This window comes from Microcaecilia unicolor, chromosome 1 (assembly GCF_901765095.1).
Source record: "Microcaecilia unicolor chromosome 1, aMicUni1.1, whole genome shotgun sequence".
NCBI classification, from domain to species: domain Eukaryota; kingdom Metazoa; phylum Chordata; class Amphibia; order Gymnophiona; family Siphonopidae; genus Microcaecilia; species Microcaecilia unicolor.
The window spans coordinates 158552636-158571380 of record NC_044031.1 but is presented as its reverse complement, the minus strand read 5'-3'; the positions used below and the strand labels follow the sequence as shown (position 1 = coordinate 158571380).

The 18745-nt window shown below is 44.4% G+C and overlaps 1 protein-coding gene across 2 annotated transcripts in view; it reads right to left on the bottom strand.

Annotated features, from left to right (window-relative positions):
- LOC115469231 (ATP-dependent translocase ABCB1-like) overlaps positions 1–18745 on the bottom strand; it is a 120061-nt gene that overhangs the window by 88614 nt on the left and 12702 nt on the right. The window contains exons 2-5 of one of the 2 annotated variants that reach the window (XM_030201681.1): positions 13366–13464; positions 5000–5087; positions 4845–4902; positions 629–782 (exon numbers count right to left, since the gene is read on the bottom strand). In XM_030201681.1, the coding sequence (XP_030057541.1) occupies positions 629–782; positions 4845–4902; positions 5000–5087; positions 13366–13414 (349 nt within the window). In that variant the 5' untranslated portion in view covers positions 13415–13464. Of the gene's footprint in view, positions 1–628; positions 783–4844; positions 4903–4999; positions 5088–13365; positions 13465–18745 lie in introns of those variants that run through there. The other variant, XM_030201673.1, reaches the window with a different exon arrangement.

Sequence of the window (18745 nt, the reverse complement as noted above, 5' to 3'; positions counted from 1 at the left end):
TTACTGCCGGGTACACTCCAGCATCGGAAATTATGGTGCACTACAGGTGGGAAGTACCGCTGGGCTGCTGTGGTAGCCCTGCGGTACTTCCTGTATATTGAGCGATGAGCTGGCATTGGGCTTACTGCCGCTTAGTAAAAGAAGCCCTAAGTTCTGAATATCAACTTAACCGGCTATGTGTTAGCCGGCAATGCATAAACCGGATAGTCAGTGCCAAAGTCCGGACATGGCCCGGCACTGGATATCCAGGAATAACACCAGCGGTTGTCAGCAAAACACTCACTGTCGGCAGCTGAATATGTATCCCTGTGTTTGCTGTGCCCTTCCTTTTATACATTTGTGTGCAGAAGTAACTTTATAAAGACCAATCTGAATTTATAAAATGATGTTCTATAGGCTGAAATGATTTATGAAATTACCTCCTGAATGTTCATTTTAAATTGTGTGCATTTTATATTTTTAAAAAGTTTATATTCCTTTTGTTGTAATTCATAATCAGACTAAGGACTGATTCATGAGGTGCTTTTCCCATAGACAGAATGAGATAAAAAGTCATCATTAATCTGGCCCCATCTGTATCCAAGCTAATTTTGAAAAGTATATAGTTCGTTATAAAATTAGCACTCACCTATTGAAATATTTCCTTGTTCTCCACTTAGAACAAAGCTGTCAGTCATTTGACCAAAGACAATGATCATAAGTGGAAGTGCAACACCATTAGCCGCTGCACAGATCAAGCCCACGGTCATCAAAACTATATCGAAACAATCAGCATAAGCGAACTGAAAAAGCAAACACAAATGATACATTTTGCAGTTTATTTAAATTTTTCCTTGTATCTTTGCATCACTTTTAAGTCAAACTCTTAATTGCTACTATGTACTTCTTCCCTCTCTCCCCTGCAACTATCTTTCTCCAAGAAACACACTCCCATGGAAACCTGAATTCCAATTAATATTTTAAATTACTTTAGGGTCCTTTTACTAGGGTGCGCTAACGATTAGTGCATGCTATCCCCAGACTCTATATATCACGCCTTAGTTTCTGCTTGGAAATCGAAGTATATTCTTGAACATTGCGTATAACTTAATTGTTTAACTAGCTAATCGGCACTGTTAATTGGATGCTAACAAGCAATTTTTTTTGTTTGTTTTGTTACATTTGTACCCCGCGCTTTCCCACTCATGGCAGGCTCAATGCGGCTTACATGGGGCAATGGAGGGTTAAGTGACTTGCCCAGAGTCACAAGAAGCTGCCTGTGCCTGAAGTGGGAATCAAACTCAGTTCCTCAGTTCCCCAGGACCAAAGTCCACCACCCTAACCACTAGGCCACTCCTCCACTCCATCACTAATTGACATTAATTAAGATTTACATCTACAACTCGCTACGCATATTCTGTATCATGCTGCACATAAATTCTAAGTTGCCTAGTTGAAAAGAGAGCATGGCCATTGGCAGGGCGTGGGTGTTTCTAAAATCTATGCACATTGTTAGACAGGGTTGCCAAATCCGCGGTTTTCCTGCGAAATTGAGCAAGTTTTTTTTGGCTGGCCATAAGCAGTTTCCAGCACTCACAGGTTGTGACTTTTTGAGATGGTTTGTTTTTTGGGGGCGGCCGCTGCTGGTTCCTCCTTCTGGCTCCATACTGACACCCTATTGGACAAATTTGGAGCCAGAATAAGGCCAACAGGATTATAGGAGGGTAAGGTGTATGATGTGGTAATCAGCTGATGATGACCTCATCACAAATCGCTGTGGGGGCAGGATGAGTACTGCAGAGCAGCAGAAGCAGCGCATTGGGAGTGAGAGGAGAGAGAAAGAGTGCAGTGGAGCAGAGCAGCCATGTGGGAAGAGGTGAGGAGGCAGGCAGCTTGAGCTGTTTTTGGGCTCCCTTTGGTGCAAACCCTTGTTATAGAATGCACCCATTCTGTGCCTAATTTAGGCATCAGGATTTATGCCAAGTAAAACATGATGTAAATGGCCACGACTAAACTTGGTCACGTGGAGAGGCGCTCGACATAATTTTATATACCAAATTTAAGCCTAGTCTATAACTTTAGGCGTACTATAGAGAATACGCCTAGGTGTATTTTTTCCCACGTGGAATTTTCAGGCGCCATATATGTCTAGCATATAGAGAATCTAGCCCTCAGGCACTTAATGCATACTAATTAGTTAGCATGTGCTAAATCCGTTAGTGCACCCTAGTAAAAGGATCCCTTAATGTCCTTGAAAACCTGGTGCAGCATTTCATAGCCTCATGCTATACAATTGTAAGAAGAGAGAATGCAATATTATTTCCTGTGCCTGATTTGTATGCAACACCATTTAGTTTACATATCACACATAAGACTAGATTCTATATATCACACCTAAAAAGTTGGCACCAAAACGCATTTCTGCATGGTTTATAGACTACGCCGAACACACATGGAATTTGGGGAAGTAAGTGGAGTCCAGTGGAATTGGTTTAGATATCACATTGGTAGGTGCACTATTTATCTGCCTGATAGGGAAGGGAAGGGCCAGATATGTAAATGGTAACATCTACACCAAACACAAGAAGTTCTAAGGATAAGTTTCTGGTTGTTCACCTTGTGTCCTCTCTTGGAATTAAGACAGACTGTTTCTCAAAGTGATCTTCTTTGATCTCAGCTTATCGTACCCCCTCCCGCCTCCTGTTTCTCCTTGGATTTTCTTTTGGATCTTTGACTTCCTCCATGTTGGTGGGTCAGTGTGGAATGAGAATGTCTGGGGATTAGGTGCCAGAGGAAGTCTCTGGGGGAATGACATTGCCTTCTGTTTCTTCTTCTGTTTCCTTAGTGGACATTTGCAGAATGTGAAAAAGACAGAGACTATGGAGCCCTTTTACAAAGGCGTGCTGAAACATGGCCTGCAGTAGTGTAGACACGTGTTTTGGGTGTGCGCAGAATCATTTTTCAGTGCATCTGTAAAAAATGCCTTTTTAAAATGTTTGCCAAAAACGGACGTGCGGCAAAATGAAAATGTTTCAGCTGCGTGTATCGGACGTACACCAAAAATGAAATTACTGCAAGAACCATGTGGTAGCTGAGCCATAACTCCATTTTGGCATGCTTTGGGTGTGCGTAGAGCCTTATGCGGCTTAGTAAAAGGGCCCCATATGTTTTTAATCAGTATTATATTTCTTCTAAATCTTGTTAATACGGATGAGAGAACTATGAATGAATTAGCTGGTGAAAGTAGTTTAAATTTGACTGAAATTTTGAGCAGTTCTAGTAACATTATTTCCTCTAGAGCTACTTTATTGGTAAGTTTTTCTCTTGACAATATCATATGTTATGTGTTTTGAAAGAATATTTCCAAAATTAAAAAAAGAAAAATTATTTTGCAGTTGGAAAATTCTAATCTTTTCCAATGTTCCACGAGCTACACAACAGCTGTCCTTTTTGAAGATAAAGGTTTTACTACACATATATATGCTGATGACATACCATTGACCGTTCCTTTTCAAAGCTCACTTCTAGAAATAAGTATAAGGATCAAGCAAGGATTTGAAATTTTTAATGAATGGACATCCCTGTTTCGGCTAAAATTAAATTAAAAAAAAAATTTAGGGTCTTAGGTTCCAAATTTAAGCCGTTTGTCGACACAACTGTAAATGTAGATGACATCACATTTAAACAGAAAATCAAATTAAGATTTTAGGGCTAATGTTCGATGAACATCTAACTTTTGAACATCAAGAGGGGCATAATCGACATGCCAGGACACCAACTGGGCACCCTAGGGGCCACTGCAGTGGACTTCAGAAATTGCTTCAAGGTGCATAGTTCCCTTACCTTGGGTGCTGAGTCCCCCAACCCCCCCAAAACCCATTCCCCACAACTGTACACCACTATCATAGCCCTAAGGGGTGAAGGGGGGCACCTACATGTGGGTACAGTGGGGTTCTGGTGGGTTTTGAAGGGCTCACATTTACCACCACAAGTGTAACAGGTGGGGGGGATGGACCTGGGTCCGCCTGCCTGAAGTGCACTGCACCCACTAAAACTGCTCCAGGGACCTGCATACTGCTGTCCTGGAGCCGGGTATGGTATTTGAGGATGGCATAGAGGTTGGCAATCAATATTGGAGTACGGGCAGGTCATCCCCGAATCCCTCCTGTGGTCATCTGGTCATTTAGGGCACATTTCCTGTTTCCGCAAGGGCGGGATCAAAGCTGTGAGAGAGAGAAGGGTCGAGCCTGCACGCCTGTTACCGCTGCTGCTGTCGGCCGCTGTAAACCCGACTTCGTAAGTGAAGTTGACTTTAAAATGTGGAGGTAGGGGGCCTGGAACTGGGAGGGAGGGAGGGACGACGATACCCTCATGCGTGTGACGTCGCTTTCCGTTGCCTGGCAACTCTGCAGCGTTCTCTTCCAGTGATTGGTCTTTACAAACACGGAAGTACGTGACGTCATTTCAGGAGATGGATACAGCAGGAGCATGAATGCTTCAAGGCTTCACTTTCTCAGCTTCAGAACAATGGAGGTGCTTTTTATTATATAGGATGTTATGTTATTCTAAAAACTGTGCCTAATTTTAAGAATGGCTTATAGAATAGCGCTTTTATCGGCGTTGACTTTTCTGGCACCATATATAGAATTCACCTCATGGTTTTTCTTTCAAAGTATTGGCCTAACCTATGACGTGTTTAACTGAGCCTTAACAATTCCTATGTGTATTGCTTTTATTGAAAACCATACTTGTACTAGTATTGTAAAACTCACGTTGGTATTAAGGTGAAAGCAATATATGAAGCAGTAAAAAAAGCTAAAGTAATTAAAATAATAAAAATGCAAGAAATAAACAGCATCACTTACCAGCTGCAGAATTCCAACCATCTTTACTTTTTTCTTCTCTTTATTTTCTTTTTCTTTCCTGAAAAGATGATCATGAAACAAGAAAGTAAATTAGGGATATATACTCAAAGAGCCAAAACAGTGAAGCATTTAGCATAAACAAGTAAATCCCTTACTTTTTCTTGTTTTTCCTAAGTTCTTCATTTTGTGCTGGTTTTTCATCTGTTTTGAAGGCCGGATTGTCGTATCCGTTAGCTGGAAATTCTATTACGGGAGATGAAAGCATTGCAGAATTGGTACATTATCTCTTCCAGAATACCACACTTCATAGACAGAGACCAAACAGTTAACTAATCTCCATGAACACTGCTGTGTTCCGCTTTGCTGTTGTTTGGTTTACAGAAAGTGGTGATATCAGGTACATATAAATAAATGTGATACTATGCCAAAAACTAGTAGTCCATATTCCATTGAACTATGGAGTCCTTTTGCAAAGGTTTGGTAAAAAATGGCCTTAACACATTCTTACGTGGTCTTTCCAAAGTGGTAAGACTATTTTTATCACGGCCATAAAATGACCCATTTTATATTTTTAGTATTAATGGCCATGCGCTGATGTTGCATTAGCACACAATCATTTTTTTAAATTACCGCATGAGCACTTACTGCCACCCATTTTGTAGAGTTTCTGAGTTATTCATGTGCTAACCAGTTAGCACACGAAAAATATTTACAAATCTTTTAGTGCACAGTTAGCATGCACATATTTTAAAGGTACCGCAGGATGCCTGAGTACATCCCATGGTATTCCATTTTCAGCTGTGATAGGCACATGTTAGTACCTAACACCGCTTTGTAAAAGGACCCCTAAAAGAGCAGAAAAGCCAAGAGTGAATCATCCTTATGAGTAAGATTTACTGCCCCCCAAAAAAGAGACTGAAAGCCATAGAATGAGATTTTTCAGTTGATCCCAGAATATCAATCTACAAAGATATGTGTTATGCTGCTCTGCAGTTGAAAGAAGCAACATTAAATTAAAAAAAAACAAACAAGAATTTCCCAGGTAAATTCTCAGGGCTGAAAATGATAGTGGAGATGGGACGACTTCCCTATGAAGAAAGATTAAGGAGGCTAGGGCTTTTCAGCTTGGAGAAGAGACGGCTCAGGGGAGACATGATAGAGGTATATAAAATAATGAGTGAAGTGGAACGAGTGGAGTGGAACAAGTGGATGTGAAGCGTCTGTTCACGCTTTCCAAAAATAGTAGGACTAGGGGGCATGCGATGAAACTACAGTGTAGTACATTTAAAACAATTAGGAGAAAATCTTTCTTCACCCAACGCGTAATTAAACTCTGGAATTCGTTGCCGGAGAACGTGGTGAAGGCGGTTAGCTTGAACAAGTTTAAAAAGAGTTTGGACAGTTTCCTAAAGGACAAGTCCATAGACCGCTACTAAATGGACTTGGGAAAAATCCACAATTTCGGGAATAACATGTATAGAATGTTTGTACGTTTGGGAAGCTGCCAGGTGCCCTTGACCTGGATTGGCCGCTGTCGGGGACAGGATGCTGGGCTTGATGGGCCTTTGGTCTTTTCCCAGTATGGCATTACTTATGTACTTATGTACCTACTAGCAATAAATATGCACACAGGTTTCAAAGCATGTGTGAGTGGAGGAGTAGCCTAGTGGTTAGTGCAGTGGCCTGAGAACCAATTCCCACTGCAGCTCCTGGTGACTCTGGGCAAGTCACTTAGGGGTCCTTTTACTAAGCCGCAGTAAAAAGTGGCCTGTGGTACTGTAGGCACGTGTATTGGGTGCGCGTCAGACCAGTTTTTACCGCATCTACAAAAAATGCCATTTTTTAATGGGACGGGAAAAGGGCCTGCGGTACAAATGAAACCAGCGCTCACCTAAAACCGGCCTGAGCCCTTAATGCCACCCGTTGATCTAGCTGTAAAGGCTCACGTGCTATACGTGCGGTGACCGGTTGGCGCGCACCGAGTGCTGATGCCCACCAAAACCAGTGTGCGTAGGAGGAAATAAATAAATAATTCTGCCACGCATTATAGGCACACACCAAATCTGAAATTACCACCAGGAGGGCATGCTGGCCTGATGGTAGTCTCATTTGAGTGCATGCTGCACACGCGTAGAGCCTACCGTGGCTTAGTAAAAGGGCCCCTTAACTCACCATTGCCCCAGGTACAAAATAAGTACCTGTATATAATATGTAAAGTACTTTGATTGTAGCCACAGAAAGGTGGTATATTAATTTCCCATTCCTTCTCTCTCTCTCTAAAATGTATTTAAAAGATTTTTATTAGTAAAACAAACTTTAAAATGTCATCCAAAAATTTTGAAAACTCACCAAAATCCCTTATAATGAAAAACAACAAATATATTCCGTATACATCCCAAAGATCTGATTTTTGAAATCCCTGTGTGCTTCTTGTTGTAGTACCCTGCATCTTCAGCAAAGCTGGTGCAAAGTTCACCAATACATTTGTACCTGTGAACTTCACAAATCCAGATTTTCAAAAGGATATGACACTGACTCCACCAAAGATATAGAAGAACACACAGCGGAAGACAGAGGCACATACACAAAATAAAGAAACAATACTCACACTGAAACAAGGAAAGACACACAGATGAAAATAGATGCAGGCAGACAAACACACAAACAACATATAAAGGAACAAACAGACATACTTACATAGAGATGGAAAGAGAGACACAAAAGGGAAAATAGGCAGATGTGCAGACAGATATAGAGGGAAGGGGAGCACAGCCACACAAATAAAGTGGAGACACCCAGGGCTCTTCTTCTCCTGCTCAGCTGTCCTTTATTAACGTCTGTGCCTTTAAAAAGTGTTTATTTATTTGTTGCATTTGTATCCCACATTTTCCCACCTATTTGCAGGCTCAATGTGGCTTACATTATGCCGTAATGGCAATCGCCATTTCCGGAGTGAGAAATACAAAGTGGTATTGCATTAAAGTTCATAAGTGACAAAATAAGTTAAGCAGTTAAGTATAGAGAGTTTCTCAGCACAACTACTAATTCCTACCCCTTAGAAATAATTGGTTCATAGAAACGCTAATCTGGAACTACCGCTGGCCCAGCGCAGGCACCAGCAGTAGCTACAGCCCCGGCATGCGCCATTTTCCACGCTAGGGAAAATAGCTAGCTGGCGGTAATCAGGCAGTGCCGCACGCTACCCAGTTACCCTCAGGTTAGTGTAGGAGCCGTTAATGCCACCTCAATGGTTAGTGTCAAGTGTTGTCCTCCCCCCCCCCCCCCCCCCCCACATGCATGGCCATGCATTAAGTGAAATCTTCCTGCATGGCCATGTCATTTTTTGGCCTTTTTACCCACTGCGGTAAAAAGGGCTGCAGTACAGCAAAAACAGCCCCCACCACTAGGGCATGGTCCTTTTTACTGCAGCTTGGTAAACGGACCCCTGAGTAAACCAATCAGCCAATGGAGGCAGGAAGGTATGATCAGATTTCCTGTTAATGGTGGGACCAGGGCCAGCCTTAAGCTGGAGCGTCAGGGGTGGCTGCACAGGGTCCCGTGTTCCTCGGATCCCCGCATTTAATTAAGTCAGCTTTGCAACTGGAGGCGGACTCAGAGTTAAAGCTTCTTTTACCTTTCCATCTCTGTCTCCTTCTCTCTCCCTCCCCCCACCTCAGCACTGACACACTATACTCCTCACATTGCACCACCGGCCAGCCCTTACATCTCCTTCCTCTTACTCTTAAGTCCTGGGCAGTGGTGGTGGGGGAGGGTACTAAACTGGATCACACAGAGCCCCGCAATTGTTGGGGTCACTTGGAGGCAGATGCAGCAACCAAACATAAAAAAATGTAAATCCTTAAAGTCCCTAACGATTTTAAAATAACGAAAAATGCACCAAAAAAAAAAAGTCACACATGCTGAGATCGGTATTGAAACGTACAATGTATCAAAGAATCACAATACACATTGTTAATCGGATCCCAAATCATGCGCAGAGCAGCCAAGCGTTATGTTAGCTGCTCTGCGCATGCCACAGTCAAAACACAGTCAAATCACAAGCACATGGCTCCCAAATCAAAACAAAAATTTTAAAAAAGGGTCGGGAGGGGGCAAAGGCACTGGTCAGGAGCGTCCTGTATGGCCGTCCTTGCCCCCCCCCCCCACCCGTGGTCGCCGTTCCCCCCGCCCCACTTCCCCCTGCATTCTAAATTAAAAAGCAAGAAGAAAAGCAAACGTACCTTTAGCAGCCCCGGCCCCCCTCCCTTCCTCACTACTCTGTCTCCCCTCAGCTCCGCCTCCCGACATCCTCCGCCCTGTGCCCCGTCCCCTCTTGGGGTTGTCACTGCCATTCCCCTCCTCCATCGGGCCCCCCTCCCTCTTACCGGGCCCGTGCAGCGCCTCTCTCCTCTGTCTGAAGGCGCTGCATGGGCAAGAAGAAAGCTGATGCCTGCCTTCGCCCAGCTTCTGTCGCGCGTCTCTCTCCTCCTGGGCCCGCCCCTGTCTGACGTCGGTAACCTACGTAGGTTACTGACGTCAGACAGGGGCGGGCGCAGGAGGAGAGAGACGCGCGACAGAAGCTGGGCGAAGGCAGGCATCAGCTTTCTTCTTGCCCGTGCAGCGCCTTCAGACAGAGGAGAGAGGCGCTGCACGGGCCCGGTAAGAGGGAGGGGGGCCCGATGGAGGAGGGGAATGGCGGTGACGACCCCAAGGGGGGGCGGGGCACAGGGCGGAGGATGTCGGGAGGCGGAGCTGGGGGGAGACAGAGTAGTGAGGAAGGGAGGGGGGCCGGGGCTGCTAGAATTTTGCTTTTTCGGGGGGGGGGGAGCGGCGGAAAGTGGGGAGCAGCGGGGGGGGGGGGCAAGGCCGTCCATACAGGACGCTCCTGATGAGCGCCCTTGCCCCCTCCCGATCCTTTTTTTATTTTTTTTATTTGATGTGTTTTCTGACGTCCTTTGGACCAATCACAGCGCTTTTAGCTCTGCTAATGCGCTGGGATTGGCTCAAAGTTTGTTTATTTTTTCACTTAATGATTTTTCCTGGCACAGAGCTGTCCTAACGAGAGGTCCAGACCTCTCGTTAGATTTCCTGCCTTTTTCCTGCGTAAAAGCAATCGGAAAAGGTTAGTGCATGTCGTTTCCATGGGGTTTTCACACTAATTGCTCATCTCCATTCCGTTTTCGTTAGCTGCTGGCTTCCTCGGTAAAAGCCCTTTGATGCATGCAACGGATCAAATTTTCCTCGTTGGAGGGTCATTAAAGGCTCATTTAGCTTTAGTGCATCTGCCTCTTGGTTTTTCTCCTCTGAGGTTGGCCTCTCGTGAAAGCAGTGATCAGGGTCAACGCACTATCACTGAGATAGTAAGGAGTAACAAAAGAGGCTCACAGAGTTTGAGATGAATCACTGTAAGGACATACAATCTATCAGAATACTAAGAGGGTCATTTACTAACTGCACAGCAAAACTGTTAATATGCATTATTTGCTGCATGGTCCATTGTATAAATATTGTAAGTTATGTGGTATGCCCTTCCACACTGAGCTTTCACTATGACTGGAGTAGGTATGAATGCTAAATGTTAGACACATATGCGTTGGCTTATGCTAATATTCATTCTTTTATTGGAGATTTTCAAATTAACTTCTGATGCGGTTTTGCCTATGCAGAAACAGAAATCTGTGTTAGAGGGAAGGCTCTGGCAATCACCTCAAGCAATGAGTGTGTGGATTGCTGTCCACTACTGACAACTTCTATAAGTGAACAGAAGGTTTAAAAGGTATGCCATCAGTGTGGGGGAGGGAGGGGGCAGAGAAAACATTTTGTGTCCACCCAAAACTGGCTGTCTGGATCTGCTACTGCCCCAAATCATGGAGATTGTCTCCTCGAATTTTTAGCCCAGCTTTCCAAATAGGGGACAGTTTTACCACTGGGTGCCTGCTAGATTGCTGGCAGGCAGGGGGGAGGCAAGGGACGGGGAAGGAAGAGAGTGATGCCGGACCATGGGTGGGAAGAAAGTGAAAGCTAGAGGGAGAGAAAGGCCCTGGGGAGAACACTGAGGGGCTCTTTAACTAAGCCGTGTAGGTGCCTATGAGCGCCCAATGCGTGTCAATTTTGAGTTACCTCCCGGCTACCAAGTGGCCCTTGCGGTAATTTCATTTTTGAAGCGTGTCCGCTAGGTGCACTGGAAAATATTTTTATTATCTGGCATGCAGGCAGTAATTGGGCGGTAATCATCTTTCTACACACGTAGACCATTACCGCCTGGTTACTGTCTGAGACCTTACTGCTAGGTCAATGGCTGGCGGTAAGCTCTGAGACCAAAAATGGACATATAGCAATTTTCATTTTGCCGCACGTCCATTTTCAGCAAAAATTTTAAAAAGGCATTTTTTTACAGCTGCGCTGAAAAATGATTCTGTGCACACCCAAAACACATGTCTACACTACCGCAGGTCATTTTTCAGTGCACCTTTGTAAAAGGACCCCTTAGGTTTTCAGTTGGCAGGTCTTAGGGATCTTCACCGGGTACAGCAATGGTGCACCGCTACTGGGTGGGCCTGAGCTCAAAGTGGGTGGGCCCCTGCCCACCTGGGTCGACCCATGCTTATACCACTGTTATGAGGTGCTTCATCCTAATATATTAAAAAGAAAATATATTAAAATTTTAAAGCCTTATGTCCAACCTTAATTTTGGTTATATAGAGCCTGATGAAGTAAAGGACTTTTCCCATTTTGGATTTACTGGAAGAATGTTTCATATTTAAGCCCCTAACACTTTATTTCTCAAATATCATGTTGTTTAAAATTATAACTTAAAAGCTGATGTAAGTAGACAAGTTAGCAGCCACACTGGACATGAAGAAAACTTGATTCTGTACAGGTTGTTATACTTGCATTGGGTAACATAAGAGTAAGCCAATCTGACTAAGAGGCAGATGCACTAAAGCTAAATGAGCTTTTAATGACCCTCCAACGAGGAAAATTTGATCCGTTGCATGCATCAAAGGGCTTTTACCGAGGAAGCCAGCAGCTAACGAAAACGGAATGGAGATGAGCAATTAGTGTGAAAACCCCATTGAAACGACATGCACTAACCTTTTCCGATTGCCTTTACGCAGGAAAAAGGCAGGAAATCTAACGAGAGGTCTGGACCTCTCGTTAGGACAGCTCTGTGCCAGGAAAAATCATTAAGTGAAAAAATAAACAAACTTTGAGCCAATCCCAGCGCATTAGCAGAGCTAAAAGCGCTGTGATTGGTCCAAAGGACGTCAGAAAACACATAAAAAAAAAAAAAAAAAATAAAAAAAGGATCGGGAGGGGGCAAGGGCGCTCATCAGGAGCGTCCTGTACGGGCGGCCTTGCCCCCCCCCCCCCCCCCCCCCCGCTGCTCCCCACTTTCCGCCGCTCCCCCACACCGAAAAAGCAAAATTCTAGCAGCCCCTGCCCCCTCCCTTCCTCGCTACTCTGTCTCACCTCAGCTCCGCCTCCTGACATCCTCCGCCCTGTGCCCCGCCCCCTCTTGGGGTCGTCGCCGCCATTCCCCTCCTCCATCGGGCCCCCCTCCCTCTTACCGGGCCCGTGCAGCGCCTCTCTCCTCTGTCCGAAGGCGCTGCACGGGCAAGAAGAAAGCTGATGCCTGCCTTCGCCCAGCTTCTGTCGCGCGTCTCTCTCCTCCTGGGCCCGCCCCTGTCTGACGTCGGTAACCCTGATGAGCGCCCTTGCCCCCTCCCGACCCTTTTTTTTTTATTTTTGTTTTGATTTGGGAGCCATGTGCTTGTGATTTGACTGTGTTTTGACTGTTTGTGGCATGCGCAGAGCAGCTAACATAACGGTTGGCTGCTCTGCGCATGATTTGGGGGCCGATTAACAATGTGTATTGTGATTCTTTGATACATTGTACGTTTCAATACCGATCTCAGCATGTGTGACTTTTTTTTTTGGTGCATTTTTCGTTATTTTAAAATCGTTAGGGACTTTAACGATTTAGATTTTTTTACGTTTGGTTGCTGCATCTGCCTCAAAGTGTGGAGGTGCACTTAATCCCCACGAGACAAATAGGAGGGAACAGAGTAAGCCAGAGGTAATGACTGGCATGAGTTTTCACAGAAACTAATGAAATGGCCTATTTTCATGTGTATTTTTAGGTACAGTTTTTGTTAACAGGGATGCAATCATAATTATAGGGAAGGCAGGGCACACAAGTCTTTTCCTGCATGATTAAGGATGAGTAATACTAGGGGTAGGGCACCTACGTATCAGCACAAGAGAGGCCTGTTCCATGCTCCAAACCCAGTGGGAAAAAGCTCTGATTCCACAAGACTTCCCTACATGTTTAGCTGACATCTGAATATAGGACTTACATGAATTCAAAATTTCAGACCTAGTTTAGGACATTTTTTGCTGGTCAAATAAAAGTTGTCATACTCTGTAAAGACTCCAGTTTTCTCAGGACAGCGATCAATACTCTGTGCTATTCCCTCAGAACGGGAACAAAATATGAACATGTTACACTCAGACTTACCGTTGCCAACCATGTCCTGCCTGGGGTAATTTGTGAAATCATCCTTCATCTTGCTATTTTCTTGTATCCAATTCCACGGTATTATTTACCATATAAAAGCTGTGTGATCAAAAGATATTCAATAAAGACAAGGTTTTTTTCAGAATATTTCCATGCAATTTAAAACCATGGCTAAATCACTCTTTGCGACCCCCCCCCCCCCCCCCCCCCCCCCCACACACACACACACACCAATTGAAACTTATTCTCTTGAATTATTGTATTATTTTTATTTTATATAACATGATTGTGAGATTTTTAAGCAGTAGATTTCATGCAAAGGAACTTTAGGGGCTTGTTTTACTAAGCTGCATAGGCGCCTATGCGTGCCCAATGCGCGCTGATTTAAAAATACCACTTGGCTACCGCGTGACCCAGGCGGTAATTTCATTTTTTATACGTGTCCACTATGCATGCCATAAATTTTCCAACATGTGGCACTAACTGGGTAGTAATCGACAGTGTACACATGCTGACGATTACTGCCCAGTTAACGCGTCAGACCTTACCGCTAAGTCAATGGGTGGCGGTAAGGTCTCAGGCCCAAAATGGACGTGCGCCAATTTTTATTTTGCCGCACATCCATTTTCAGCCCAAAAAAACCCCTTTTAGCAGGTGCGCTGAAAAATGGACTCGCGCATGTCCAATACACGCTACACCACAGCAGGCAATTTTTCTGCGCACCTTGGTAAAAGGACCCCCAATTATCCATTTTTTCCATTAATGGCCATGTGTTAATGTTATTCTCATAGGTATCCAGCAATTCTTCAGTAGACAGAATTCAAACAACAAAATCATTTATCTTCTTCAATATGATGCTTTCACACTATATTGGTGACCTCAGCGGTGCTCATTGTTAAAGCTGAAATATAGCAATGTACCCAGCACCCACCTCTTCATCGGTTCACCCGATAATTACTCTTAAATCATTTATACTTTATCAATTATTTTACTTATCTTTTTATATCATAGTAACATAGTAGATGACGGCAGAAAAAGACCTGCACGGTCCATCCAGTCTGCCCAACAAGATAAACTCATATGTGCTACTTTTTGTGTATACCCTACCTTGATTTGTACCTGTCCTCTTCAGGGCACAGACTGTATAAGTCTGCCAGCACTATTCCCGCCTCCCAACCACCAGCCCCGCCTCCCACCACCGGTTCTGGCACAGACTGTATAAGTCTGCCCAGCACTATCCCCGCCTCCCAACCACGAGCCCCGCCTCCCACCACCGGCTCATCCATGGATAATTTTTGTTCTGGTCCAATAAAACACATGACAATATATTGCACAAAAAATTCTTCAGGACTACTAAATTCCTAATACAGTTAGCAACCCTTTGTTTATTTCCTTCCTGTTGCCTCTCCTCACAGCAATACTGCATCCTTATAAAACAAATATCCACAGCCATATGGATACCTACCTTACAGACATTCAGGGATACAACTTGCTAACATGCTGCTGTAAAAACCAAGGTTTGCTTTTATATCAAACCCAGGGGTTCTGTTGTCCGACATGCATGTTTCACTCAGAAACGAGCTGTCTCAAGGACATTCCCCCCAAGCTTCCATTAGCGCCAGCTCTGCTATTACTACTCGGGACCAACCCCCTTGCAAAGATCTTTGAAATTCTGTTTCATGAAATCAGCCATTGATTGGGTATTATACATGTTGTCAGTAGCACACAGCCATTTTTCACAACTACTGCAGGAGCACTTGCTGATGCACCTATTTTGTATGTGTTAAGGGCTCCTGCATTATCTATACTCTAACTAGTTAGCATGTGGTAATGTGGATGTACCAACTAGTTAGTGCAGGAATGCCTACCCTCTGCCCCTGACATGCCCACCTCAAAAAAAAGCAAAAAACAATTTTTTTTATGCCTGATTAATGCATGCAGATTGCAAAGTTACTGCAGAATGCCTGAGTGCGTCCTGTGGTACTCCAATTTTTGCTGCGTTAGGTGCATGCTAGCTCTTAATGCAGCTTAGTAAAAGGGTCTCAACACAACAAAGGCAGTCCAAAATGCAAAAATTACTGCAGAAAGCCTCAGAGCCTCCCGCAGTAGGCCAGTTTTTGCTACAGTAAACACGTGTTAGTGCTTACCACAGCTTGGTGAAAGGGCCCCTAAATTTGCTGAGGATATCCCATAGCTGGGGGTGGCCGGGAAGGGGGGGGGGGGGGGTAGGTAGTAAAGAAGCTCTCTCACCTTCCCAAAGCCTTAAATGTGGCAATGGATAAATATGGCACATTCTGACTTATCTTTAACAATGTTCCTGGACTGTCTCCCAATATCTTTTTTCAAATAAATGACCTGATCCCACTCAGCAGCCATAGCCAAGTCTTCCAATAAGAAAGGGCCCAATATTCAGCCAGTGGGAGGCAGCCTGCATAAGTGCCGCGATTGGCGCTGACCCCAGAAATTCAATGCCAGGCTGTTTCCAGTGACTGCCACTGAATATCTGGTTTCAATTTTGGCTGCTGGAACTTAACCGGTTAAGCAGATATTCAGCACTAACTGGTTAAGTTCCTAGCGGTTAGAGATAGGACTGCAATGTAGGCAGTCCTATTTAACCATTTAACCCAGTGCTGAATCATGCAATATAGCCAGTTAGCCACTATTCTCTAAATCGCGAATATTCAGCGGAAGTAACCGGCTATCTCCTGCTGAATATTAGCAGTTAGCCAGCTGAAACGCTATTTAACCAGCCAGGAGCCATTCATGGCCAGTTAATAGCACCAAATATCAGGGGGGGGGGGGGGGGAGAGTGAATTTGCATCTCATACTAAGAGTATTGGTTGGCAACAGGAAATGGTGTAATAAGCGCTTCTAGTGGTGGGAGGGATCCAGGGCCACCGAGAGGGGGGGGGCAGGGGCGACAAAATTCCCTGGGCCCGGGCCTCCAAGGGGGGCCTGGCGCCGGGGTCAGGCCACCGGCGCTGCAGTCCACGGTCTCACCTGCCTGCCTCCTCAGCTCCGGGCCCCCTGTGTTCGAAGCGGTAATCACAGATCGCCTCCCTTCAGGCCTTCCCTCTCTGTGTCCCACCCTCGTGGAAACCGGAAGTTACATCAGACGAGGGCGGGACACAGGGAGGGAAGGCCAGCGATCTGCGACTGCTGCCTTGAATGCAGGGGGCCCGGAGCCGTGGAGGCAGGCAAGTGAGACCACGCATTACAGTGGCGGGGGGACCGACGGGGGGCGGCAGCAGTGGGGGGAGTGACAGGAGGTGGCAGCGGCAGGGGGAGTGATGGGGAGTGGCAGCGGTGGGGGGGCAGAGGCGGGCCGGCCTTGCCCCAGGCCCGACCTAGTCTCTAGGTGGCCCTGCTTTCGCCTAGAACAGACTCTCTGGCTATATTCAAATCCAGATTAAAAGCTCAACTTTTTGAGCTTGCTTTTACACTTTGACCATTTACTCTATCTTTAATAAATATGTTGTCCTAGACTATGTCTGTCATATTTAGCTCAGTTAGGGGCCTTTTTACTAAGGTGCGCTGAAAAATGGTCGGCGCTGGTGTAGGCACAGGTTTAGGATGCACACAGGTCCATTTATCAGTGCACCTGGAAAAAAAGGCTTTTTTTGTGGCTGACAAAATTAAAACCATCGCATGTTCATTTTCGGCCTGAGACCTTACCACCACCCATTGACTTGGTGGTAAGGTCTCACGCACTAACTGGACGGTAAGCATCAGCGTACATAAACTGTCAGTTACCGCTGGGTGCCACGTGATAGAAAATAGAAAATATTTCCTACTGTGTGTTTTGGACGCACGTCAAAAAATAGTTACTTCTCAGGATAGGCGGTAGCCGGGCGGTAGTTCCAATTTGGCACACGTTGAATGCATGTAAGCGCCTTTGTGCCTTAGTAAAAGAACCCCTTAGTTTGTAAGCTCTGTGGACTGTCTATCTTATGAGTTAATGTATGACACTATATACATCCGGTAGAAGAAAAAGCATTGACAGAATCCTCTGGCAGTATTTACTATATGTTATGGATAAAGGGGAGGGGAGAAAATAACCATTGATTGATTTAGTTTTGGTCAAACTATTGTACCCAGTTCCTATAACTAGATGGGGTTTTAATATTAACTTGCATTCATTATGGGTAGACAGAGGCTAGTATAACATCACTGATGATTGCCAGTGCACCGGTGGTCAAACACAGTGGCTTTTTTTCACAGACCGCACAGCGAGATCCTTGCTTCCTTCTCTTATATAGTCCTATTGTCAAGAGTATAAGAGATATTGACCCCTGAGGCAGGCCTTTGTGCCAAAACACGGCCGTGTCGGGTCGTTTTTATGCTTGTCAAAATGAAAAACTCATTGGTCACCCTCCTCGAGTTCTCCTCACTTTGTTGTTCTGTTCTCACGTTTGCATGAAGGACTTCTCCTCCTCCTTTGCTTTGTTTAGACAGAGGCTCTAGACAGGGATGTTCTTTGCTCCCTCTCCTATTCAATATCTCTAGATAGAGCTAAGAGCTCAAATGCAAATCAGACAGGATCAAGAAATATAGGCATGCATGAGCAATGCCTTTGAATGCAAGATTTCCGATTATGATGGTCTTTATTACAGTGAGGTCAATTCCCAAATCGCTGCAGACTATTGAAAATTCTTCATTGCTGTTGGGTTATAAAATCAACTGGACTAAACCAGAAATGCTACCTTTGAATAGATTTACTTTAAGAAAGATCCTACTTTCATTCCCTTTCAATGAAATACCAATCCTATCCAGTCCTTATGACCTCAGCATAGTCACATACGTTACATAAATTTCATGAATGGCCTCCCTTTATGTTAAATTTGATGACATTATGATTTCTGAAAGAAACATGATTTGAAATCTCAAATAGGTCACAGCATATCTGAAAAAAAAAAACTACCTTGCTCTTAGGTTTACAGTCATAACTACATGTAGATGCCTGTACCAAAAAGAGAGATGACTAATAATGGTATGATTCCTTCTTCTCCTTGTTTAATTTTGTGCAATTATCCTCTGCCTGCATTTCTGGGAGCATTATGCAAGAGATTGCTTCCATTCTCCCTATTAATATGATCTGGCTGTACTACTAGTATTAAACAATGCAATGCAGGTGTGTAGTTATATACCTAAATATATACACACACACATATTTTATATAATATTTTTCATATGTAAACTCATTAAATTCTAAATTTTAAAAAAATCCAACTTTTATCATTGCTCATCTACAGCTCAAGGGCTTTCCAAGGAACTCTGGCAAGAAATGTAGGAGGAGATCACTGAAAATGACAGAATGACATAGATTTTTGTATACATTGCATCTCAGTTTCTGCTTCACTTTTTGCCATTCACGAAAACA